General features: G+C 56.2%; 2 protein-coding genes across 6 annotated transcripts in view; one reads left to right on the top strand and one right to left on the bottom strand.

The window, feature by feature from the left end:
• Positions 1 to 986: 986 nt before the first annotated feature.
• PDIA2 (protein disulfide isomerase family A member 2) lies at positions 987 to 11446 on the top strand. Its single transcript, XM_073361532.1, has 11 exons — positions 987 to 1212; positions 3287 to 3493; positions 4077 to 4210; positions 4777 to 4914; positions 5475 to 5591; positions 7087 to 7212; positions 8000 to 8194; positions 8999 to 9119; positions 9796 to 9977; positions 10832 to 10924; positions 11366 to 11446. The coding sequence occupies exons 1-11, from the start codon at positions 987 to 989 to the stop codon at positions 11444 to 11446; spliced, it is 1620 nt and encodes a 539-aa protein (XP_073217633.1).
• A 13169-nt stretch (positions 11447 to 24615) lies between these two features.
• Positions 24616 to 25114, bottom strand: part of AXIN1 (axin 1) — a 177410-nt gene continuing 176911 nt past the window's right edge. For all 5 annotated transcript variants that reach the window (XM_073362703.1, XM_073362701.1, XM_073362705.1 and 2 more), the window contains one exon: positions 24616 to 25080. In XM_073362703.1, the coding sequence (XP_073218804.1) occupies positions 24954 to 25080 (127 nt within the window). In that variant the 3' untranslated portion in view covers positions 24616 to 24953. The remainder of the gene's footprint in view (positions 25081 to 25114) is intronic.

Below are 25114 nucleotides of genomic sequence, written 5' to 3'. Positions count from 1 at the left end.
CGTCCCTGCAGGGCCCCTGAATCGCACCGCAGGAGTAAACGGCTGGGAGCGTCACCCTGAGCCATCAGCCAGCTCCAGCTCCACTGCACCCTGGGCGCAGGCGCCACCTGCAACTGGCACCCCAGGACCTCTGCTGCCCAGAGCAACCCAGACACGTGGGCTTGGTGAGGCTGAATGTACCACCTACGCTCTCCTGTGAGGGTACCCGTCTGTCACCCCTGACAGCTGCCCATCCTGCTGTCACCCCCCGTCCTCCCTCCAGCAATGTACCCCCAGCTTAGGCCCTGCTCATTGCTACCATAGGTTAAAGCCCTCTGCCTGGGCCACAGCTGACACTATTGGGAAAGTCTCTTTGGCCAGGCCTGGGACACGGCTGCCCCTCTCCCCACCCAGGCCCAGGGCACTGCTGCCAGGCAAACAGTGCCATGTCTTGGAGCTGGCCGGGCAGCCAGCAATGCAGGGGGCATGGTACTGGGTTATGTGCGGTGCTATGCACATGGCTGGCAATGCCCTGCTCCTGTCCCCAGCCCAGGCAGGTTCCCTGGGAGCCAGCTGGACAAGGGCATGGCTGGCAGCTGCCCACCCTCCACTAACCCATTGTTGGGGCCGTTTCCTTGTGCTGGGGCTGGTGTGGGAGGCCTCAGAGCCCAGGCCCTAGGGGCCGGTGTGGTAGGAGCTGTGCCCAAGGGAGGGTGCTTGGGGAATCTACTGCCCAGCCCCAGGGCAAAGTGCAGGTCGCTGGCCTCCGCTATTCACAGTCCCCAGCCTGGGCCTGAGAACTGGGCTGGAAAACAGCTCTTGCAGCCACCTGCTTGTTCCTGGCTGCACACCTTATCTGAAGCCGATCAGCCAGTAACAAAGGGACACGAGCGCCATGGGCCAGGCGCCACCCGCTCCTCCGTGCCCTTATCTTCCCCCGTCGCCTCAAGAACACCTTCTCCTGCTGGTGGCTGGTGCGCTGCTCGCCTGCTCTCCGCGCTGTCACCATGGGCTACTCCAAGTCCCCGCTGCTCGTGGTCCTGCTGCTGTCGCTGGCCTGGCTGGCGCCCACCTGGGGAGAAGACAAGGACGCCCAGGTCGAGGAGGGGGTGGTGGAGGAGGAAGAGGATGTTGTCTCTGATGAGCTCCTGGAGGAAGAGGATGTCTTGGTTCTCCACCAGCACAACTTTGAGCGAGCCCTGCATGAGCACCGCCTGCTGCTGGTGGAGTTCTGTAAGTTGGGGGAAAGGGATGAGACACAGCTCAGGCCAGGCAGAGGGTATCAGCAGCAGCATGGGCCATATCCCCAGCCAGCTGCCCAGCTGGGCTCGCGGCAAACCCTGTGCGCTGCTGCTGAGTAGCCGTGGAGCCCTGGGTTCAGGGCCCCCAAGGATGCCTGCTCTATTCTGGGATTAGCCCTGTGCATGCCCTGCTGGTCACTGGCTCTCGGGAGCACTTGCTAAGGGGAAAGTGGTTGCAGCTGTCAGCGCAGGTGCTTGGCCCTGTCAGCTGCCAGTGGGACCCTGGGCATCTGTACTCTGAGCGCCAGGGAGAGCAAACAGTGGCTGCCCTGTGCTTGGCTGTCCTTCAGCGCAGAGCTCAGGTGGTGGCTTTCCCACGGGAAGGGTGTCCTGGCTTGAGCGAGGAGACACTGGCCGGTTAAACATTAATGTGCAGGCAAAGCTGGTCCCAAGGCCCAATGACTCCCTAGGGGCCACAGGAGCCGGGGGGCCAGAAGAGTGGTACAAGCAAAGCCACAGAGCCAGAGCTGTGATTAGACCCAGGCAAGCAACAGCCTGGGCGCAGAGCCTGCACTCCTCTCCCCTGCCCCTGGGCGCAGATCCTGCCAGGGGCTCCCCTGGGAACAGCTCCAAACACACACTCTCTGGGCACAGATCCGGATGTGTTGTCCCCTGGGCGCAGATCCCAACGTGCTCCCCCAGGACCTGGGTGCAGATCCTGCCATGTTCTTCCCTGGGCACAGATCCCGATGAGCTCTCTCCAGGGCCTGGGCGCAAAGGCAGCAGTGCTCTCCCCGGGGCCTGGATGCAGAGCTCTCGTCCCCACCATTTATTGCTGGCGGCTCTGCACCAGTCACTGCCTCAAGCAGCTCCACTGGCAGCTCCTTGCGCAAATGCGTGCGGGCTGGCAGGTTGTGCTTGCTCTGCAGGTGGGACTGTCTGCGGCTGTGCTCTGGCTGGACGCGGGCATTGCCCACAAGGCCTAGCTTCAGAGCCAGAGGCCGGGAAGTGGCCTGCATGGCCTGGCTCACAGTGTGGCACGGCACTCCCAAGCATGGCTCCATGGGCGACCCAGCCGGACAGGGTCCCAGCGTACTGGCTGTGTGTGAAGGGGCCAGGGCAGCCCAGCTGGGCCCTGCTGCCTCTGGGGCCAGGCCCAGGCTGCTCTTTAGGCCAAGCAATTGGAGGTGGGGGAGGGGGGTCACCTTTGCTGGGAGTCTGTGACCCCCCACAGGGAAGCCTCATAGCACTGAGGGGCCTGTCCCGAGTCACGGAACAGGTGCGGTGAATGGGCCCAGCTGCAGAGTGTCCCCAGGCCTTGCTGTGAACTGGGGCCAGAGCAGGGCCATGGGGGAAGGAGGGGACGTGTGGTGCCAGGCTGAGTCTCTCCATGGAAAGGAGCCGAAGCACCCCAGGGCGGGGCAGAGGCAAGGGAGCCTTGGAGGCGCAGTCATGTCCCTCACCTCACAGCGTGGCTGACAGCAGGAAGGACCAGCCAACACATCACCCAATGACATGGGATCCCCCTGGCAGCCCTGCCGAGCAGCACCGTCCCGCCCTCTTGGGTAGCATAGGGGGCCAGCAGAGAGGGCAGAGCACCTGGGAATGAGAGGCAGGACTGGGTGGGTTTGTGCTTCCAGGCCCTGAAGCAGGCTGCGTAGCCCCGACTCTGCCCCGGGGGAACCCAGCCCTCCAGGGGGCTGTCAGATGGGTACTGCCCTCCCGGCAGAGCCAACAACAACCAGTAGCCAACTAGGGGTGACAGCTGGGCCAGGCTGGGCAAACCCAGGCTGTGCTAGGGGCGAGTCTGTGCGAAGCCCCCTGCCCCACGCTGGGTGCTCATGCCATCCCTCTTCCAGCCCCCAGCAGGCCCCAGGCTGTGACAGTGACCCCTGCTGGACTCTGTCCTGATCTCCCCAAGATTGGGTGGGGCAGCAGAGCATGAGGTGGTGGAGTCCCCAGGAGGATTTCATATGAGGTGGGCCAGGGTAGGATGCTGGGAGCTGCTCTAGGCAGAGCTGCGGGGGGGGGGGGTCTCATCCACTCAGCCTTCCCCTTTCTCGCAGATGCCCCCTGGTGCGGGCACTGCCAGGCCTTGGCCCCTGAGTTCACGCGTGCCGCTGGCATCCTGAAGAATGACTCCATGGGCCTGCGGCTGGCCAAGGTGGATGCGACGGAGGAGGTGGACCTGAGCGCCGAGTTCGGCGTTACAGGGTACCCGGTGCTGAAGCTCTTCCGAGACGGGAATCGCACACACCCCATAGACTTCACAGGTACAGCCTGATACTGCCCTGGGGGGGGTCCCTGCTCTGAAGCATGGTGGGGCTGGGACGGGATCCTCACCCAGTACAGCCTTGGGGTGTGGGGCAGTGGTGTGGAGAAGGGGTTGTGGGTTTGCAGTGCAGGGGAGGGGTTGTGTGGAGCAGTGGATCAAGGTGTGTGGGAGGGGTTGTGGAGTTGGGTGCAGGGGAGGGACCACGGGGGGCTTCAGTGTGGGGGTGCAGGGGAGAGGCTGTGCGGGAGGGGATGGGTTTGCAATGTGTGTGTGTGTGAGTATAGGTTTGCAGTGCGGGGGAGGGGGTGTGTTGGGGCTGTAGATAAGAGTGCAGGGGAGGGACTGTATGGGTGTGTGGTGCAGAGGAGGGGCTGGGTGTGTGTATTTGCAGGGCAGGGGGGGCTGTGGGGAGGGCTGTGGGCCAGGGTTCAGGGGGGACTGTGGCTGTGTGGTGCAGAGGAGGGCTGCAGCGAGGCGTTTGCAGTGTAGGGGGCGGCTGTGGGTTGCAGTGCGGGAAGGGCTGTGTGCCATGGTGCGGGGGGGCGCCTCAGGCAGGTGACGTGCGGTGGTGCTGTGCGCAGGGCAGCGGGACGCCGAGGGCATCGTGCGGTGGATGCGGCGGAAGGCTGGCCCCAGCGCAGAGCTGTTGCAGGATGAGGCCAGTGCCCAGAAGTTCATCACATCCCAGGACGTCATCGTTGTCGGGTTCTTCAAGGTGCGGGGCCTGGAGGGCAGGAGCGGAGGACATGGGGCCTGGCAGAGCTGCCGGGTGTGGAGCTGGGGCAGCCTGGGTTCAGCATGCCCCTGAGCTGGGTGGGGCGGTGGCTGCCCAGGGTGTCTAGGTGGGGACTTTCCCCACTGGCTGGCAGGGCCACTGCCCACAGCACAATGTCCCCCTGCCCTGGAGGCCCTGAGCTTGGCCAGGAGGTGCCATGATCCAATGCCAGCCCTGTGTGTATGCTGTGGGAGGGCCCTCCAGCAACTCCCCCCCAGTACTCACCTCTCAAAGGAGTGAGCACCTCCCCTTCCCTGGTGCCCCAGTAGTGCCACAGGCCAGCCCTGCACACTCAGCCCAGTCCCACCCCCTGCCTGCTGGGGAGCAGCTCATGGGCGAGGGGCCAGGGCACTGTCCCCATGGCGCCAGCATCATGGCATTGTGGCTGTGGGAGCCATGTTAAATGGAGGGTGCTCTTCACCAGTGGGCTGCCAGGGAGCTGGTCTGGGTGGGCAGCCCAGTGCCCCTCCCCCCAGACCAGCTCAGGGCCTCCGGGGTGTTCGCAGGACCTGCAGAGCAAGGCTGCGCAGGGCTTTTATGAAGTTGCCAGTGATACTGTGGACGTGACCTTTGGGGTCTCCAACAGGACAGAGCTCTTCCAGAAATACAGCGTCACCCCCGACACCGTCTGCCTCTTCAAGAAGGTGAGAGGTGGTGGGGCAGGGTACCTGGCACTGGTCCTACTCCAGCTACAGCCCAGCAGGGACATGGGGATTCATGGAAGATAGGTCCATCAATGGCTATTAGCCAGGATGGGCAGGGATGGTGTCCCTAGCCTCTCTTTGCCAGGAGCTGGGAATGGGCGACGGGATGGATCACTTGATGATTACCTGTTCTCTTCATTCCCTCTGGGGCACCTGGCATTGGCCACTGTTGGAAGACAGGATACTGGGCTAGATGGACCTTTGGTCTGACCCAGTAGGGCCGTTCTTCTGGGCCACCCAGAGATGGACCACCCAGAGATGGGCATGAGCACTAGCCCCAGCAGGTGACAAGGCGGGTACGTTGGGATGGGAAAGGCCTGGTAGGAGGGGCTAATGTAATGGCCAGGGCAGGGCATTTTCCCAAGACTGTTGCCCCAGCAGGACATGGCCCCATGGGGTGCCCTGCTAGTGCAGGGGCAGCCTGGGGCCCTGCCCAGCCTCTCCCACCTTTAGCGCCATGCTCTTGGTGTGTGTCACGGCCCCACCTTGGTTTGTTGCAGTTTGATGAAAAGCGGGTGGATTTCCCTCTGGATGCGGAGCTGGGCCTGAACAAGGAGGAGCTCTCCCGCTTCATTGTCCTGCACAGCCTGGAGCTGGTGATGGAGTTCACCAGTCAGGTGAGACACCCCCCCCCCCCCCCCCAATGAGAACAGCCCCAGAGAGACCCAGCAGGCTGTATCCCAGAGGGCTTTACACGGACAGTGCACTGCAGGGCAGGGCTGGTGGAGGGATTACAGCCCTCTGATGTGTGTGAGCAGGGCTGGCCTAGGGCACATTGCTCTCTGAACAGTGGGGGAGGGTGGGGGTGTTTGTGTATGCGTGGGGGGGATTATAGCTGGGGAACAGGGCTGGCTCTAGGCACCAGCAAACCAAGCACGTGCTTGGGGGTGGCACGTTTTCAGGTGCGGCATCCTGGCCATTTTTTTTTGCTTGGGGTGGCAAAAGCCTAGAGCCAGCCCTGGCAGCAGCAGTGTGTCCTGCGCGGTGGGTGCCCTGGGGCTGCTGCGGTTCGCATTGGGGACCAGCGCCCGCACCTTGTGGCTGGGCAGGGTGGGCTCCGAGGGCGGGACACTTGGGCTGGGGGCTGCCCCGCGGGGCGCACAGAGCCGCCTGCAGGTGCCGCAGGGCGGCCGCCCCCCAGTGCCACAGCCGGGGCTGGGCGAAACAGCCCGAGCCACCCAGGGGCTGCAGCAGGGCGGCCAGGAGCAGCAGCAGCCATGGGGCCATAGCGGGGACCGGTTCCCAGGGCACTGTCATGTGGAGCCCGCATCCCGCTCTCTGGGGCTCCGCTCCCTCTGGGCCTACCCTGCCCCGGCTCCTCAGCCCCCGCCGGGGTGGTCCCCCCGGCTCTGCCCTCCCCAGTCCCGGCCTGTCCTGGGGGCGGGAGCCCCGGCTGGAGGGACCCTGGGCTGAGGCACGGCCTGGGAGCCTGGCTGCTTACCCCAACCCTGCCAGTGCCGGACCGGCTGGAGGTGAGGGGGGAGTGGGCGGAGTCAGCACTGGTCAGGGGGAGCCCAGGGTTGGGGGCGGCAGGGGGTGCGGGTGGGGGGAGAGCCCAGTGCTGGGGCAGCAGGGGGTGCGGATGGGGGAAGGCATTGGGGGGGGTGAGAGCCCAGGGCTGGGGTGGCAGGAGGGTGCGGGGGGGATCCCAGGGCTGGGGTGGGGGGAACCAAACATTTTTTTGCTTGGGGCGGCAAAAAAACCTAGAGCCGGCCCTGACTGGGTAGGGCTGGCCTAGGGCACATGGCGTGCTGCACAGCCGGATGTGGAGGGGAATCACAGCTGGGGTGTGTGGTGGGAAAGGAGGGGCTCACATCTAGGGGTTTCTGTGTGGATTGCAGCCAGGGCACTGGGCAGGGCTGGCATAGGGCACACTGCTCACTGCTCAGCCGGGATGGGGGTGTGTGTGTGTGTGGATTGCGGGACACTGGCATGGGCAGACAAACACTCATGGAGAGTGTCTAGACAACTAGGCCTTTCCCGCCAGCCCTTCCCAGGACCCTGGGGCTGCAGCTGTTGCCCTGGGTCTGTGCGGTAGTTGCTGCAGGAGCATGTGTGTGGGGACCCTTCCCACCCGCTCCACTGGCCAGCAAACCCTCTTTCTCTCCCTAGAACTCACCAAAGATATTTGGGGCAAAAATCCTCAACCATCTGCTGCTGTTTATTAACAAGACCCTGGAGCCCCACCTGGAGATCCTGGGCAGCTTCCGGGCTGCCGCACCCCTGTTCAGGGGCCAGGTAACCAGCTAGTCATGTCCCTGGCAGTGGGGCGTTGACCCTATGAGCTGCAGCCTCTGAGCCCAGCATGCCCCACTCACCTGGCCTGGCCAGGCCAGGCAGGCTGCTCCCAGCTGGCAGGTCTCTTGCCAGGGCTGTGGGACACCAACACGTGGCTGGCATCACATGCATGCACTGTGGGCTAGCCTGGCTGGGCGTGTGGTCGAGTTCCTTAAGCCTGAGAGCCTCATCCCAGCCCTGGCGTCCGCTGTCTCGCAGCCCCAGCACTGGGAATGGGAGTGGCTCGTTTTCTGGGCCAGGCTGGCTCAGGAGGGGCCCTATGCCTTGCAGAGGCTGGAGCACTGGCTCCTATCCTGGCCCAGAGTGGCCAAGAGGGGGAGTGAGGGTGTCAGGGAAAGGACAGGCTCAGATGCGCACAGTCCCAGCACAGGCTCTGTGGGGCAGTGAGGAGGCTTGGGGGGGTCCCTCAGTCCCAGCGCAGGCACTGGGGGCAGTGAGGGGCCCTTCGGGGGGCTCCTAGTCCCAGCCTAGGCTCTGTGGCGCAGCGAGGGGGTGTGTGGGAGCTCTCGCTCCCAGCACGGGGCTGTGGGAGAGCATGGGGGGGGGGGTCTCTCAGTCCCAGCACAGGCACTGGGGAGCAGTGAGGGAGCCTGGTGGGGACTGTCAGTCCCAGGGCTGGGGAGGGCCCGATCGGGCTGGTCTGGGTGGGGGCTCAGTCCCAGGGCTGGGGAGGCCATGGTCGGGCTGGTCTGGGGTGCGGCTGCCCTACGTCTGTGCCCCACTGTAGGTTCTCTTCGTGCTAATCGACGTGAATGGGGAAGGCGCCCAAGTGCTGCAGTACTTTGGCCTCAAGAGCCATGAGGCCCCCACCCTGCGCTTCATCAACACTGAGACCAATAAGAAGTACCGCATGGCCACAGATGAATTCACCACCCAGGCCGTGGGCTCTTTTGCCCAGGCCGTGCTTGATGGCAAGATCCAGGTGCGCACAGCAGCCATGCCCAGGGCTCAGGCCCAGCCCACCCCTCCTGACAGCAGGAAGGGGAGCACTGCCATTTGTGGGGGTTGGGAGAGCTGAAGGCCACGTGCCACCACCAGATTAAGTGAGGGCAACCTGGGGGCCCTGGCCACATTCCTCCTGTGCCCCCAACCTGCTGCCATCCCAGCCCTAGCTCCTTTAATGCAGAGCACTTCCCAGCTGCTGTGTAGTGCCCACTGAGATATAGCCACCTCTGGGGGGAGAGGGGCACCTGAGCAGGGGAGAAGATTGGGGGAAGACTGCACCCCGTCCCCTACAGAGAGTCCTTGCTGGGCTCTCACCCAGCCCTGCAGAGCAGATCTTGGTTTCCCAGCCAGCAAATACCAGGGGACTCCCCTGACTTCCCAGAGGAGGACGAGAGCTGAGTTGCCCATGCCAAGATCTGAATCTTTGGCTCCAGGGGGTTGGTTCTTAGACCCCCCTTGAGCGATGCAGCTGGATCAATCAAAAGGACCCTTCTTGACCATTCATGCAGACGTTCCCCTTTATGTGAAGTTTGCACAGAAATGCTCAGCCTGGAGGGCAGCGAGCGGTGTCTACTGTATTAGGCATGCTGAGCGCCCCCCCCTCTGAGTGCCGCGTGAGCGCTGCAGGGCCAGGTGCGGGGAACTGGGTGTGAGGCCTGTGCAAGCCCGTGTGGCTCACACACACCCACGGCCCAGACGTTTGCAGCTGTAGCATCTCTTCGCAGCACTCTCCGGAATTGAGTTACCAAACAGCCCACACAGCCTCTCCCTCTCTCCGCAGCCCCATCTCATGAGCGAGGAGGTCCCCGAGGACTGGGATAAGCATCCAGTTAAAGTCCTCGTGGGCAAGAACTTTGAGCAAGTGGCTTACGACGAGACCAAGAATGTTTTTGTGAAGTTCTGTAAGTATCAGCAAGAGCGAGTCTGAGCCTCCCCTGCCCCCAGGCCTGCCTGATGCCCTCGGCCAGGGCCCGGTGCAGACACAAGCACCAACTCCGTATGCCACCAGACAAAGCTGTACTGGCAAGAGACTGCCTAGACATGGGAGCTGGAGGATCCGGGCAACTCAGTCCAGCTCCTCAGGGCAGAGAGGACATTCCTAGCGTGTGTCAAGGGTAGAGCTCACTGTCTCAGGTGACCTTCTCTTCCCTGGGGAGGCGATTCCCTGTCTGCGCCGTCTCACCTCCAGGGAAATCCCCTCGTCCCGGGGGGAAGGGGAGTGGCACCTGGCAGGTGTTTGCAGAGTGTGTCCCACCCTGCCCTGGCCAACCTCCCTTACTCAGGCCATCCAGCTCCTTTGTTGGTCTCCTCCAAGCCCTTCTGTCCCTGAGGAGCCATGACCCCACGCACTGAGAGAAATCATTTGAAGCACCTGGGTCACTCCCAAGCATCTACAGCATTGCTGTGTGTGGTGGGCAAAGACTCCAGCTGGTCCAGCCAGATTGTGCTGTGTGCCTCTGCCCTGCTGACTTTGCCAGTTTCCTGGCCCGGTTGCTGGAGCTGCTTTCCCAGCCCCAGTGCTCTGCCCCCAGGATGCTCCCTGCAGAGCAGACAAGCAACCCCTCTCTGTCATGACAGATGCCCCCTGGTGCACACATTGCAAGGAGATGGCACCTGTCTGGGAGGAGCTGGGTGAGAAGTATAAAGATCATGAGAACATCATCATCGCCAAGCTGGATGCAACAGCCAATGAAATCATGAATCTCACCATCCATGGCTACCCTACGCTGCACTATTTCCCTGCTGGGCCAGACAGGAAGGTAGGTTGTCTGGATGGGATGGGAAGGGCCCACTGGGATGGGGGTGCAGGAGGTGGGTCACTCCTGGACCTGTGCTGGGTGACAGCAAGGACCCATTCTAGGGTCTCATCTGGATACCGCATGCAGCACTGGTCCCCCGACTCACACAGGATATGGCCGAGCTCAAGGGGTGCAGAGAAGGGCGATGAGAAGGATCAGAGGCTGGAGAAAGTGAGGAGCAATTGAAATGACTGGGATTGTTCCCTTAGAGAGAGGGTGGATAAGAGGGGACAGAGTAACAGACTATCAGATACTGACTGCTCTAGATATGGTAGATTGGGAGCGTCTGGGCTCCCTGTCTCGTAACACAAGAAGAAAGAGACAATCAATGATCCCAGAAGGGAACAAATCCAACAGTGATCAAAGGAAATATTCTTTCACACAACACAGCCTGTGGAACTCACTGCCACAAGATGCTATTGAGGCCAAGAGCTCTGTAGGATTCCAACAGGGCCTGGGTGTTTCTCTGGGTAATGGGACCCTCCAGGGTTATAAGAAGACAGACTAAAATAATAGTGCTTTGGCAGAGCTCCAACCCCTCCTGCTTCTGGGCAGGAGCCACTCGCCGATGGGGTCAGGAGGAGACTTTCCTGGGCTGGGCTAGCCCCAAATTCTCTGCTGGGGGTTCTTGCACTTCTCAGGAGAAGCTGGTGCTGGCAATGTCAGAGGCAGGAGATTGGGCTGGCCCAGGCCAAGCATGGAGGGTGGTGGGTAGAGGCAGGCTAGGCTGCCTGCAGGGAGGTCCTAGGAGTTCAGCCTGCAAAGAGACAACCCTGCAACATCAGTGTCTCATGTTTCTCCTTTGCCTGCACCAGATGATTGAGTACAAGAGTGCCAGAGACCTGGAGACCTTCTCCAAGTTCCTGGAGAACGGTGGGACGCTGCCTGCGGAGGACACGCAGCCTGTGGTTAGTAGAGTCTCAGGGCTCCACCCTGCCACCCCTTGAAGCTGGAAGCCTGCTGACTCAGGCTGTTGCTTTAGCAAGGAGGCCACTTGGACCAACCCAACCCACCAACCTTCCGTTAGCCCGTCAGCCTGCAGCAGCCGGCTCCGCCCAGCCCCAGTGACTCTCCCACCATGGAAAGAGATGTGTCCCTCATGTCCCTCCCACATGGTCCCTTACACCCTTTCCCCATGGGGCAGAGGGCTGGGTCCCTCGTACCCCTCCCCCACCGGGGAGATCAGGGTCCCTCACACCCTCTCCCCCACGGTTTCTCATGCCCTTCCCCACTTTGGAGCAAGCTATGTCTCTCCTGCCCCTCTCCATGGGGTCCTGGCCTTGCCTCTGATGCATGCTGGGCCTGCTGGGGGCAGTGGCTTCTATGGTAACCACCCTGCTGTTCCCCAGGTTCCTGAGAGCCCAGAGGAGCCCAAGGACACAAATGGGACACGCCCGGCAGATGCCCCTGAAAGCAGAGACGAGTTATGAGACCCGCCCTGCACCTACCCCTGGGACCCCTGAGAGCGGGCACCTGGGGCATGGACTGACCCTGCACTGGGCTGGCCTGGCCTCTCAGGCCCTGCCTCAGGCAGCAGCTGCTCTCCAAACTGTGGCAAGGCCTATGGCGGGTGCGGCCTGGCACCTCCTCCTTTTGCAGAGCAGCCCCAGCCAGGAACAGGGCCATCCTCCATGCCCCCTACATGCTCCAGCCTCCACCCCATCCTGCAGCACTGATGGCCAAGAAGCCAGGCCCAGCATGCCAAGGGTCGCCCACAGCTCCCTCAGGCAGTGACACCAACACCAAACACCTGTGCCCCAAAATCGTGAGATTGGCATAAACGTCATGAGACCTGACAACCAGCTGTGGTGGTTCTTTGTCTCCGCTGCCGGGTGCAGGTGTGGGGTCCCAGCCCTGCAGCCAGGAGGGTAGCACTGGATGGTGCTATTGAAAGCTGAGGCCTATGGCATCACCTGCCTCCTGGAGCTGGGGCTTGAAGAACCCCTCAGATACCATGAACCTCCTGATGAATCTCAAGCAAGGGCAACAGCAGGGGTTGGGCGAGTGGGGGATGGGCACGTGGCAGAACCAGGAACATGAAAACCTGTGTGAGTCTCCAGCTTCAACCCCAGCTGCATACTTTCCCAGCACATCTCCCACAGGGGAAGAAAATGGGACAATGCATGGATGGCACGCTGGCACTGTGAGAAATGTGTCTGCTGTCCCGTGGCCCACAGGGCCTTCCTCAGCCCTACAGCAGGGAGGGCCCCTGGGCTAAGGGTGGGCCTCCATCAGCTGCAGTAAGATTGGGGCTTATCCCCCTGTAGCCTGCAGCATGAGCTCTCGCCTGGGTACCATGCTGGTCTCCCAGCAGGTCCCCACAGCCCCATGAGTCGGACCCCCAAAAATCATGAGATTTTTTTTAAAAGATCCTAGTGTGTGTTTTAGGTCAGTCTCTTGCTGTTTGAACCCCTGCCCCGCTGCCCGTTTGCAGGGCATGCGCGTGTGACATTAGTGTTACCCATTCTCCCAATGTGCTGGATACGGTGATTTTGGCCCCTGCAGCAGGAGCTCTCACCCCCACATCTACCCCTCTCCTGCCCAGCAATGAATGCTGTCCCCCAGACCCTCATCAGTTCTGTCCCCACCCAACCCCCCCTCAATTCAGCCCCCTCCTCAGTTCAGTTCCCCAGCCCCCATCACCACCCCAACAGTTCAGCCCCCGCTACCCTATCGACCCCCACCACCCTCAGTTCATCTTCCCACCCATCTACTCAGAACCCACCATCCGCACAGCCCTCACCCTCCTCACGTCAGTCCCCCGGCCATAGTTCAGCCCTCCCAGCCTCACCTCTGCTCCTCTTAGGGTTCTTCACCCTCCGCAGGCCTGGGGGGGGGCTGCAGTGGGGTCCCCTGCCCACATCCCATGCTAGCAGTGGATCAGCCACCCGGGGCTGAGAGCACGAGTCCCGCCACGCTCAAGGCTGGCGGCGGGACCCCATCTCCCAGGGCTTACAGCGATTTCTAAGTAAAATTAAGCCTCACTCAACCTCGGCATAGAACTCCCAGGTGGCAGGATTTTTTTTTCCAGCGGCAGCCAGCATGGCCTTTCTGTTCATGTTCCCAGGTGCTGTAACCACATATGCCCTCCGCCCCGTCCTCAAGGGACTCCAGGGCCAGTTAATGTAAAGTTGCCCAGCTGTTTCTCTAGCCCCAAGCCCTCCTTCTCCCTCCATGGAGGCAGGGCCCTTGCAGCCCAGCTCAGTAGTGCAAGCAGGGGGCCTGGTGGGGGGCAGGCCCTGCAGGAGGAGCTGAGCTGGGGCAGGCAGCTGATTTGCCCAAGGGCTTGGCATCTAGCTGAGGGGGAGCCCAAGGGTCAGTGGAGCATGGGGAGTCAGAAAGGCGGGCAAAAGTCAAGGGAGGGCTCAGGCTGGAGGGAGTCGGTGGGGAGGGGAGATCAGGAGCCCCATATTATCTGAACAGCAGCCATGGTTCCTGTCCATGTGCTATGGGAAGAACCCCCAGCCCCAGGTGGGCCATGAGATCACAGGGACAGCGCCAGACCAGTGCCCAGCACCACCACAGCAAAGCCCAGAGAGATGCTGCCAGGAGGTCAAGCCCAGGCTGGGGGATGCGGAATGGGCTGAGCCAGCCCTGGGGAGGCACAATTGGCTTGAAGACACTCCCAGAATATGTGCTTCTCAGCCCGGGGCAGCGAGGAGGCTGAACCCCATGGCAAGGCATAGCCCTTTGGCACAAGGCTGGGGGGGCAGTGGGTGTAGAGCCAAGGAGCAGCGAGAGGTGTGCAGCTCTCATGGATTCTTCAGGCCTCTGCTTCCAGCTCCCCACGTAGCCATGTCCTCCTGCACAGGCTGCCTGATGCGGTCCACAGTGCAGGCCCTGCCCTCTCAGGGGCCCCTAAGCCCAGCTGAGCTATACCCTTCCTTGCGGAGCCCTGAGAAGAGCTGGTCTGGGCTCTTAGAACATAAGAACAGCCATACTGGTCCATCTAGTCCTGTATCCTGTCTTCCAAAAGTGGCCAGTCCCAGATGCTTCAAAAGGAATGCACAGAACAGAGCAATTATTAAGTAATCCAGCCCCTGTCCTCCAGTCCCAGCTTCTGGCAGTCAGATGCTAGGACCACCCAGAGCATGGGGTTGCATCCCTGGCCATGCTGGCTAATAGCCACTGATGGATCACCATGAATTTATCTATTTCTTTTCTGAACTCAGTTATACTTTTGGCCTTCACAGCATCCCCTGGCAACAAGTTCCACAGGTTCACTGCGTGTTGTGTGAAGATGGACTTCCTTTTGTTTTAATTTGTTTCTTAATTTCATTGGGTGACCCCTGGTTCTTGTCTTATGTGAAGGAGCAAATAACACTTCCTTATTCACTTTCTCCACCCCAGTCATGATTTTATAGACCTCTATCATAGCCCCTTCTCTTAGTTATCTCTTTTCCAAGCTGAACAGTACCAAAGCTTTTTAATCTCTCATACGGAAGCTGTTCCATACCCCTAATCACTTTTGTTGCCCTTCTCTGTACCTTTTCCATTTCTAATATCTGTTTGGAGCTGGGGCAACCAGAACTGCATGTAGTATTCAAGGTGTAGACGTACCATGGATTTCAATAGTGGCATTATGATATTTACTGTCTTACCTATCCCTTTCTTTATGGTTTCTAACATTCTGTTTGCTTTTTTGACTGCTGCTGCACGTTGAGTGGATGTTTTCAGAGAACTATGCACAGTGATGCCAAGATCTCTTTCCTGAGTGGTAAAAGCTAATTTAGACCCCATCATTTTGTATGTATATTTGGGATTATGTTTTCCAATGTGCATTAGCTTTGCATTTATCAACATTGAATTTCATCTGCCATTTTGTTGCCCAGTCACCCAATTTTGCAAGATCCTTTTGTAACTCTTCGCAGTGTGCTTTGAACTTAACTATTGAGTAATTTTGTATCATCTGCAAACTTGGCCACCTCACTGTTTACCCCTTTTCCCAGATCATTTATGAATATGTTGAACAGGACTGGGCCTAGACCTGTGGCAGACACCACTATTTACCTCTCTTCATTCTGAAAACTGACCATTTGTTCATAGACTCATAGACTTTAAGGTTAGAAGGGACCGTCATGATCATCTCATCTGACCTCCTGCATATTTCTATTACAACACAGAATACAAAGTGTACAGTGCTCACTTTATGTTATTTTTTTATTACAAATATTTGCACTGTAAAAATAATAAAAGAAATAATATTTTTCAATTCACCTCCTACAAGTACTGTAGTGCAATCTCTTTATCATGAAAGTGTAACTTACAAATGTAGATTTTTTTTGTTACATAACTACACTCAAAAACAAAACAGTGTAAAACTTTAGAGCCTACAAGTCTACTCAGTCCTACTTCTTGTTCAGCCAATTGCTAAGACAAACAAGTTTGTTTACATTTACGGGAGATACTGCTGACTGCTTCTTATTTACAATATCACCTGAAAATGAGAACAGGCATTTGCATGGCCCTTTTGTAGCTGGCATTGCAAGGTATTTATGTGCCAGATATGCTAAACATTCATTTGCCCCTTCATGTTTCGGCCACCATTCCAGAGGACATGCTTCCATGCTCATGAAGCTTATTAAAAAAATAATGCATTAATTAAATTTGTAACTGAACTCCTTGGGGGAGAATTTTATGTCTCCTGTTCTGTTTTATCTGCATGCTGCCATATATTTCATGTTCTAGCAGTCTCAGATGATGACCCAGCACATGTTCGTTTTAAGAACACTTTCACAGCAGATTTGACAAAATGCAAAGATACCAATGTGAGATTTCTAAAGATAGCTACAGCACTCGACCCAAGATTTAAGAATCTGAAGTGCCTTCCAAAATCTGAGAGGGACAAGAGGTGGAGAATGCTTTTAGATGTCTTAAAAGAGCAACACTCCAATGCGGAAACTACAGAACAAGAACCAGCAAAAAAAGAAAATTAACCTTTTGCTGGTGGCATCTGACTCAGATGATGAAAATTAACATGTGTCGATCCGCACTGCTTTGGATCATTATCTAGTAGAACCCATCATCAGCATGGATGCAAGTATTGTTGAAGCATGAAGGGACATATGAATCTTTAGCGCATCTGGCACGTAAATATCTTGCGATGCCGGCTACAACAGTGCCATGCAAACGCCTGTTCTCACTTTCAGGTGACATTGTAAACAAGATGTGGGCAGTGTTATCTCCTGCAAATTGTAACTACACTTGTTTGTCTGAGCGATTGGCTGAAGTAGGACTGAGTGGACTTGTAGGTTCTAAAGTTTTACATTGTTTTATTTTTGAATTCAGTTATTTTTTGCACATAATTCCACATTTGTAAGTTCAACTTTCATGATAAAGAGATTGCACTATAGTACTTATATGAGGTGAATTGAAAAATAAGATTTCTTTTTTTTACAGTGCAAATATTTGTAACAAATAAATACAAAGTGAGCACTGTACACTTTGTATTCTGTATTGTAATTGAAAGCAATATATTTTAAAATGTAGAAAACATCAAAAAATATTTAAATAAATGGTATTCTATTATTGTTTAACAGTGCGATTAATCACAATTAATTTTTTTAATCACTTGAGAACCCTAGTTTCAACCAATTTGCCTGATACTGAAGTTAGGCTTACTGGCCTGTAATTGCCGGGATCACCTCTAAAGCCTTTTTAATAAATGTACATCACATTAGCTATCCTCCAGTCATCTGGTACAGAGGCTGTTTTAAACGATAAGATACATACCAGAGTTAGTAGTTCTGCAAATTCATATCGGAGTTCCTCCAGAACTCTTGGGTGAATACCATCTTGTCCTGGTAACTTATTATTCTTTAATTTATCAATTTGTTCCAAAACCTCCTCTATTGACACCTCAATCTGGGACAGGTCCTCAGATTTGTCACCTAAAAAGAATGGCTCAGGTGTAGGAATCTCCCTCACAGACTCCGTAGTGAAGCCTGATGCAAAGAATTCATTTAGTTTCTCCCACAACAGTCTTGTCTTCCTTGAGTGCTCCTTTAGCACCTTGATGGTCCATTGGCCCAACTGCTTCTGATATACTTAAAGAATTTTTTTGCCATTAGTTTTTGTGTCTTTTGCTAGTTGCTCTTCATATTCTTTTTTGGCCTGTCTAACTATACTTGATTTGCTAGAGTTTATGCTCCTTTCTGTTTTCCTCAGTAGGATTTGACTTCCAATTTTTAAAGGATGCTTTTTTGCCTCTAATTGCCTCATCTACTCTGCTGTTTAGCCATAGTGGCATTTTTTGGTCCTTTTATTATTCTTTTTAATTTGGGGCATACATTTAATTTGAGCCTCTATTATGGTGTTTTTAAAAAGTTTCCATGCAGCTTGCTGGGATTTCACTCTTGTGACTGTTCCTTTTTCATTTCCATTTCCATTTAATTAGCCTCCTCATTTTTGTGTAGTTCCCCTTCTTGAAATTAAATACTCCTATGGTGGGTTTTTCTGGTATATGGTCCCCCCTCATTTCCCCCCCGAAGGACGTTAAATTTAATTACATTATCGTCACTATTACTGAGTGGTTCAGCTATAGGCACCTCTTGGACCAGATCCTGTGCCCCACTGAGGACTTAAACAAGACCTGCCTCTTCCCTGGTAGGTGCCAGGACTATCTGCTCCAAGAAGCAGTCATTAATGGTGTCTAGAAATTTTCTCTCTGAATCCTGTCCTGAGGTGACACCTCAGTATGGGGATAGGTGAAATCCCCCATTACTGAGTTTTCTGCATTTATAGCTGAGCCTAACAGTCCAACACGTGACTGAAACTCCTTCCATCTTATCCCACAAATCAACATGGGCACCAGAAGCCCTTGCAGTGACCAGGCTCCCTTTGGAGGAGCCTGGGGCCTTGGGGAGAGATCAGATTCCCAGTGCAGAGAAAGAGCACTTGCCGCTCTGAGCACTAGATGGGGCTCTGTTTCCAGAAACACAAGTAGGCAGTCAAGAGGCTGTGGCTAGTGCTTTGTGAGACAGCTTGCAGGGTGGAGAAGGGTTACAAGGAGCCCCCCAGTTCTGCCAGGATTAAGAGGAATTTCTCACCTGTGCGGGGTGCCCTCATTGCTCGCCCCCTCACGCCAGCATGCTCCATGACTCAATCCTTTCTGGGCTGCTTAGGTCTCTCCTGCCACCCCAAGCACCCTCAGGGATCACAGTCCCTCAGAGAGGAGCGGCCTTTGCTTCAACAGATGTTCTAAAGCCAGCAGGAGTTCAGGTGGAAGTGTCCCAGGGAAGGAGCACGAGTGCCTTCAGACCGCAGGGATGGAGCCACCAACTCAGCCAGGCCACTGGCTTCAGTCTCTGTGACAAGCACCAGCTTCAATCATGGTTCACAAGAGGCCATAAGTGCTGCAGCTTTCACCCGCAGAGCCGCGCATCCCACCCCAGACCGGCCTATTCAGTGACCAGCTCAGGGAACAAAGCAGCTGACTCCAGCCCAGCTCCCAGACCTGCTCCTAAGTACACACATGGGCTCTGTGCACTGAGCGGAGTGCCAGCCCGGTAAGTGCCTCGCAGCACGGCTCTAGAACCAACCAGACTCCAGGCTCAGCTATCACCTGGAAGGGGTAGGTGGGTCCCCGCCATCTCCCCAGTTAGCAACCTCCCGGCAGTGTGGTCCAAAAGCCCACGCCTGGAAGCCCAGGGATGCTGCTGCTCAGTCTGCAGTGCTCTGAATAGACTGAGAATGTTCCCTCTCCAATGGCCCATCCTTCCTAACCATTTCCCAAAGGGGGCAGAGCCTGGCACAGGCTGTGCCCAAGGACTTCAGCCCAGAGCTTGTCCTCAAGGCATGGTCCCCGGCACGATGCTTGCTAAGGAGTCATCTTAGTGGGATGGAGGGAAACGGATGGGATGGAGGGCCATGCTCTCAGCTTGTGATCTAGCCGGCTCTCACGCTCGGCAGGGCTGAACTGGGCACTGGCTAAGGATGTGTGAGGATTTTGATGATTCAGGAGGGTTCTAGCTAAGCATGTGCCCTGACTAAGTCTAATCATAGCATTACATGGGCAAGGTGGACTAGCCAACTTTGGGCCATGGCTCCTCTGTGCAGAGGTGCTCGCTCCACGCCAGCTGCTGGGTCAGACCAATGCTATCCCCGCCCCCCCCAACAGCACACACTCTTTCAGCAGGCATATGGTTGGCCTCCCACCCAAAGCTCAGCCCGCATGGCTGGCAGCTTGAGGGCTAATGCCAGCATGGGTTAATCACCAACTGCAAACCTGAACCTGCTCGGGGCTGCAGAACTGGGCAAGGATTTGGCTCCTCAGATTCATCCTTATCCTTGGCACCTACCCTCTGCTTGTGCCAAAACAAGCTAGAGCCACAAAGGGACTTAGGTGTGGTGCTTAATTAGTGCTGGGGGTCAAGCAATGTATTTACTTTCAAAACAGATGCGGCAAGCCCAGAGGTGCCAGTGTTCTGAACGGCCAAGCCCAGAGGCGCAGGGGCTCAGCCTTAGCACATATTTAGCACTGCTTATGTGCCTGAGTCCAACATTTAGGCACCACTGACATTCACAACCCCCCTCTCAGCTGACACTGAAACCCAGACGGTGTCTCTGTTTATGGCAGCCAGCAGGTGTGAAGCTGCTGAAGACCTAGTGACCTCAGCTAACAAGCTGCCTGCTGCCCTTGCTCCTACCTGAGCCCTGGCAGGATTCCCAAACTAAGTTCTCCTGCCCATCTTGCCCCCAGCGAGCACGTGGATGTGTGTATAGCTTCCACCACCGAGTAGCCAGTGGTCAGCTGCGAAGTGGGAGATCAGGCATCAAGTCCTTGCTCCAAAACAGGCAGAGCAGGGATTCAAACCCAGGTCTCCCACACCCCAGCCGAGTGCTCTAACCATTAGGCTATTGGGCAGACGAGGTGGTGAGGTCTACCTCTGATTTTTCATGAAAACCAGCTCAGGTGCCCAGCTCTAGGAAGGGTCATGGCTGAGAATCCAAGTGGAGAGGCACCTGACTGTCTCTCCGGGGTCCCTCTCCTCAGCATTTCCCGCTGGCTAGCTTTGGCAGCTCCCTGTGCTGCCCGCTGGTTTCTGTGACTCCCATTCTTAGGCCCCTCTCTCCCCCCTGTGCATGGTACAGGGAGCCTAGACATCCAGCTCACGCTGTGAATCTCCTAGGTGACAGGGCCCCGGGGTGTGGGGCTGCAATGCTGCGTCTGACTCCCTTTGTGGCTCTAGCCTTCTGGGAATGTGCCAATCCCCGCTTACTCTGGTCCCCCTACCCACAGGAAGCCTGGCAGAGTGTGGCATCTCAGGACCAAAATGTTTCATCACCCCAGCCTCAGTCCAGAAACAGCTTGAGTCCAGCTGACCCCTCCACAGCCCCCAGTGGAGAAAAGTGCTTGCAAAGCTCCTGCCTGGTGGATTCCGCCAGACACATTCCACCAGAGGGAACCTGGCCTGGGGAGAGGGTGTCCCAGAGCCGCTGGGGCCCAGCTTGCCTGGATGCACGCCCCCTGTTCCCGTAACATCAGCCTAGGGACTGGGGAGGGACAAGGCCCCAGCCCATTCCTCTTCTAGCCCTGGCGAGTCGAGAGGGTCACCACTCCTGAGTCAGGACTGCAGGAGGAACTGCTCTCCACACGCCCAGGCAGGTCCTGGACACCACACTCTGCAGCATGGATCCCTTGCTTTCGTTGAGTAGCCAGCCCAAGGCAAGGGCTTTGGGCCAGGAGTCCTTGGCTTTCTGTGGGCTAGATCTCATAAACAAGGCCACTCCCAGGTGGTTACTGCAAAGGAGCCTCTGGGGATGAGTGCAGGGGGCTGGAGCTTGCTTGGTCGCACCCCAGCCAGCCACTCCCCTCTCCTGACTGCCTCGCCATGGCTACTCTCACCCAGAAGCAGATGAGGGAGGGGCCAAGGGTCTGTTCTCTTCCAGGCCCCACCCACAAAATAAACTCCACCCACCCGGGACACCACTCACTGCAGATTGTGCAGCTGCCCCTGCTATGAGCACTTGGTCTCTGAGCACCACTGGGCTCTCCTTGGTGGGGCTTCGTTGTGCCTGTGGGCTCAGCTCCTTGACGGGGAGGAGATAAGTGGTGGCATCAGCTCAGATGCTGCTCTCCATGAGTTATGTAGATCTGTGTAGCCCCCCACCCCCTTGCGGCTCCTTCCTTAGATGTGGAATGAAACAGTTAATGTTTAAATCATCACTAGGCAATCGAGTTACTATTGCAGTGAGGTGAGTGGAGCTGGCCACACCTCGTCAAGCGATTGTTCCAGGCTCTCTTCAGACTCAGGCAGTCATCTCTGCAACGGTTACGCTCCGTTGTAAAGGTTTCTTCGTACCTGCCATTTGCTGCTTTTCCCATTTAGCATGGACCATCTCTCCAGCAGCCCAGGACAAGGGGTCCTAGGGAGCTGCCTGCATGCACCATGTTTGCTGTAACAGATTTAATCCTGCTGTGCATCCACCCTCCCTCTCTGTCCTAATGGCTCTATGCTTCTCCCCTTCTCAACCATCCCATCTCGCCTCCCTCCAGCCCACAGCAGTGAAAAGCCTCTTACCCGCTGCTTGGACATGTCATTGCCTCCTCTCACCCTCCGTACCAGCTTCGAGTTGGTCTTTGCTTTCAACATGCGGCCTGACTTGCATCTCTGGTGTCCTTTCCCACCATTCCTCCCCTTTGACCTGCTCCCACCACCAGCCTCACTTCTCCCTGCTGCCCCAGCACCCCGCACAACCGCCCCATCCCAGCAGGGCTCAGCCTCTCCTTTCAAACTCCTCGTTGAAACTCACTCTCTTTTCACAACCCCAGGAGCAATAGTGCTCCCTCCTCGCTGTGACCTGCAATCCCCAGCCACCCCACCCCCCCACGAGACGGTGCTCTGACTGCACCCACCCTGTCACCCCGGGGGTGGGATTATAAACTTCGCAGGTCAGGAAGGGGTCTCTCTGGGAATGGAGAGCACTGCTGAACACAGGGAGATCAGGGCAATAGGAACCCAGATAGGGCAGCAGTCCATTTGCAGTGACACTTTGTGCTCATTTTCTTTTCTTAAAAAAAGTCCTTGACACTCTGCATAAATGGCAGGCCCGCCAACCCCGGGGTCTTGGCCGAATTCCAATTATGCCTGCTTTAAACTCCCTCCGCCATTTGAACTGACTAAGGTATGCTATGCACCTGGACCAAGCGCCTGTGAAGGGCTGCATACCAGGGAGGGGTAAAAAAGCAGCTTGCAAAATGGGGCCCTCCTAGATTAGATAGCTTGCATTTCACAGACAGGTCCTGAGGCATACGCCCTCTCTGAGTCCTGTCCATTTGCTGCTACCTGCATTGACTCTTACCAGCACGGCCACCATCCCAGCTACCTACTTCAGCTTGTGTCCCTTGGGGCAGATCTTGCTGAGCCTCGCATACCTCAGCTCTCCAGAGAAGGAAGGAAAACAGCAGCCAGTTGGATGTTGGGTTTTTTATTTCATTATTATCCAAGTACCTTTTAAAAGATAATTGTACAAGTCAGCACATGAAAACGCTCAGGAGACACCGTTTGTAGGCATGCCGCTGGCGGCTGACGCTGCGGTTAGAAAATGTACATATTTACAGTGGAACCCTTCAGAAACAAGGGCAAATGGAAAACCTGTGGCTGTCGGGTACATTAACAATTTCACCAGACACAGAATATGAGCTGAACTTAAAAAAAGAAGAAGAAAAATGTTTGTAATGCAGTTCCCTGGATGAAAACAACTTCTCATTTGCTGGACTTCACATAGTGATAGGCAAGTTACAGAACCGTGTTCAAAAGGCACTCTGTGACATATACAATATACTGAGAGGCAAACCTACCTGTGTGGATACACAATCACGCAGGCCTATCCCACTATATCACCTCTTACTGTCATCACCACGCCTGCGTCTAGCAACGCTGCAGCCAACAGAAAGAGTAGAGCTGAGAACACAACAGAAGAACAACCATGGCCAGAGTCAGTGCTGATGTGAAAGTCCTCACATCCTTACTGTGGGGCAGAAATGGACCAGCACAGAGGCCCACTGATCTGCAGGTGGGGCATGGGCTGGTATCTGAAGGGGGTCTGGGTCACTGGGTGATTTAATTGACAAATATTTACACTTGACTCAGGTGAAGGGATGATCTGCAGTGTGGCGGATTAAGGGAGCTCAGTGGGTCGGTGAAGAGAGGCCTGCAGAATGGTGCAGGGACAAGACAGCTGCTGGCAGAAGCAGCAGACTCAGGGCTATGTCCTGGACCGTCTGGCGTGCTCTGTGGGGAGCACATTTAAACAACAATCGCTTTAGATTCTTAGCCCCCAGCATTCTTGCTTTTGAATAAACACTGGCCCTTTGGGACCCTTCCCTGAGGGTCCTGTCTTCTCTGCAGCCAGGGTGACTGCTCTCCTTAGGGGGTGTAACCTCCCAGGAGATTCCTGGGCAGCTCTACTGATGATAAATGGTCCCACATGTGCCCATCGAGGGGGAAACATGCAGAAACAGCTCTATTTTACCGCGTGGCCACAAATACAGCCAAAGGTTGCCTTCGGCTCCTGGGGATTAGCGCCTTCATTAGTCTCTCCAGAGCGCCCTTTCTCAGAGGATTCAGGTATTAGCAGCAGTGCTACCAGAAGAGATCGACCTGCAGAGTCCATGGTGAGATTTCTCTCCTTTCCTGGCCGCGTGGAACAGAAACTGCAAGTTTCCAAGTGGTTTTCTCTCTGCACTACATTCGCTCTGGCTAAGTCTCCACGTCAGGTCTCAGCATTGGCAGGGCCGACATGCCATGGCCACAGCACAACAAATTATTATGATCTACAGCCAACAACCCCTATGGCGGGGTGCAACTTTCTAAGAGGCGTGAATGGAGGGCTCTCTGATTGCTAATTACATATGATGAGAGACCTCCGGCAAAGCATGTGCTTGGGAAAGGCTTATGGCTGGGAGCAGGTGTCATCAGACTTCTCCAACTATCGCCTCTTATCTGCAGAGAAAAGAGCAGGAGACGGCAGTTCACAAAGAAGGCTCTCACTAAAACGGAACCCGCCGATCCCATCCCTAATCCTGGTGCTCCGTGCTCCAGGGTGCCCCCTCCTGGCTGGACTGTAGCTAACACTCACTGGGATGCATCCGAGTTGCAGGAACCAGACACTCATGGACTCCAGCAACAACCAGCCGCAGTAGGTGCTCTAACAAAAGATCACGGTGTTAAGAGCTCCTAAATACAAGCCCTCTCCTCCAATGCTTACTCAGTCACAAGAACGCTTGGAGAAAAAACTCCTAGGAGATCTGGTAGCTTAAAACATGGGCAAGGTAAACAGATTAAAAGTGGCTTGTTAATAGGTCATAAACCCAGGTTTTCAACCCCGCACTACTCTGGCCTTTGTATTGTCAGTGTGAGCCAGCCAAAGTGTCGGCTTCCATATCAGCATCTGAGATAGCAGCTTATGTGGACTTCCCCGAGGGAGTTCTCCACCTCACACACACAGTAGCATCAACTAAAAGCCATCCACTGTCAGGATACGGGGAGGGTCGGATGAAGGCAAGGCTCCATGCCGAGCTGGACAGATGGCTGTACACGCTGGGTGAGCTCCGAAGTACCTGTACGTCTTACATTTACATAAGAGCACTGTGACATTGAAAAGATTTTCCTTTTATTACAATATATCAAAAATATGCAGCTTTAGTAAACAAGTCATATTACACTTTCTAATTCAACTGTACAATGCTACAATACACGTAATATTCTGTCTGGAGAGGGAGCCCGGCGGGGATCCCACCGGCAAGTCTGTGTGGTGGAACTCCTCCCACTGGCAACGTGTAGCTCCTGGAAGTCCTTGGGAGGGATCGAGGTGCCTCCCTCAGCCTGGGTCAGCCCAGCACCGAGGGATCTGTGCCTCCCAGAGCACCAACTCTGGATCTGCTCTAGACTGTTGAGACTTCCAAAATCTTTCCCAGGCCTCTTGGCTCTCCCGTTAGTCAATCTTCTCGACCTTCCCAATGATCTTCTCCTCAAAGATGGGCAGGGTGGCCTCGTCCTCGCGCACCTCCTCAAACACCACTCCGCAGTCAAACTCATGGCTCACTTTTTTAAAGTAATACCTGCAGAGCAGAGGTGGCCACGTGAACGGATCAC

Source organism: Lepidochelys kempii, chromosome 10 (genome assembly GCF_965140265.1).
Source record: "Lepidochelys kempii isolate rLepKem1 chromosome 10, rLepKem1.hap2, whole genome shotgun sequence".
Taxonomy (NCBI): Eukaryota; Metazoa; Chordata; order Testudines; family Cheloniidae; genus Lepidochelys; species Lepidochelys kempii.
This window is presented reverse-complemented; position numbering and strand designations above follow the sequence as displayed.

Coding starts and splice junctions, on each gene's coding strand:
- PDIA2 (XM_073361532.1), top strand. CDS start 987: ATGGGCTACTCCAAGTCCCCGCTGCTCGTGGTCCTGCTGCTGTCGCTG. Junction 8,195..8,998: donor TGCTTGATGGCAAGATCCAG/GTGCGCACAGCA, acceptor CTCTCTCCGCAG/CCCCATCTCATGAGCGAGGA. Junction 9,978..10,831: donor CTGCTGGGCCAGACAGGAAG/GTAGGTTGTCTG, acceptor TGCCTGCACCAG/ATGATTGAGTACAAGAGTGC.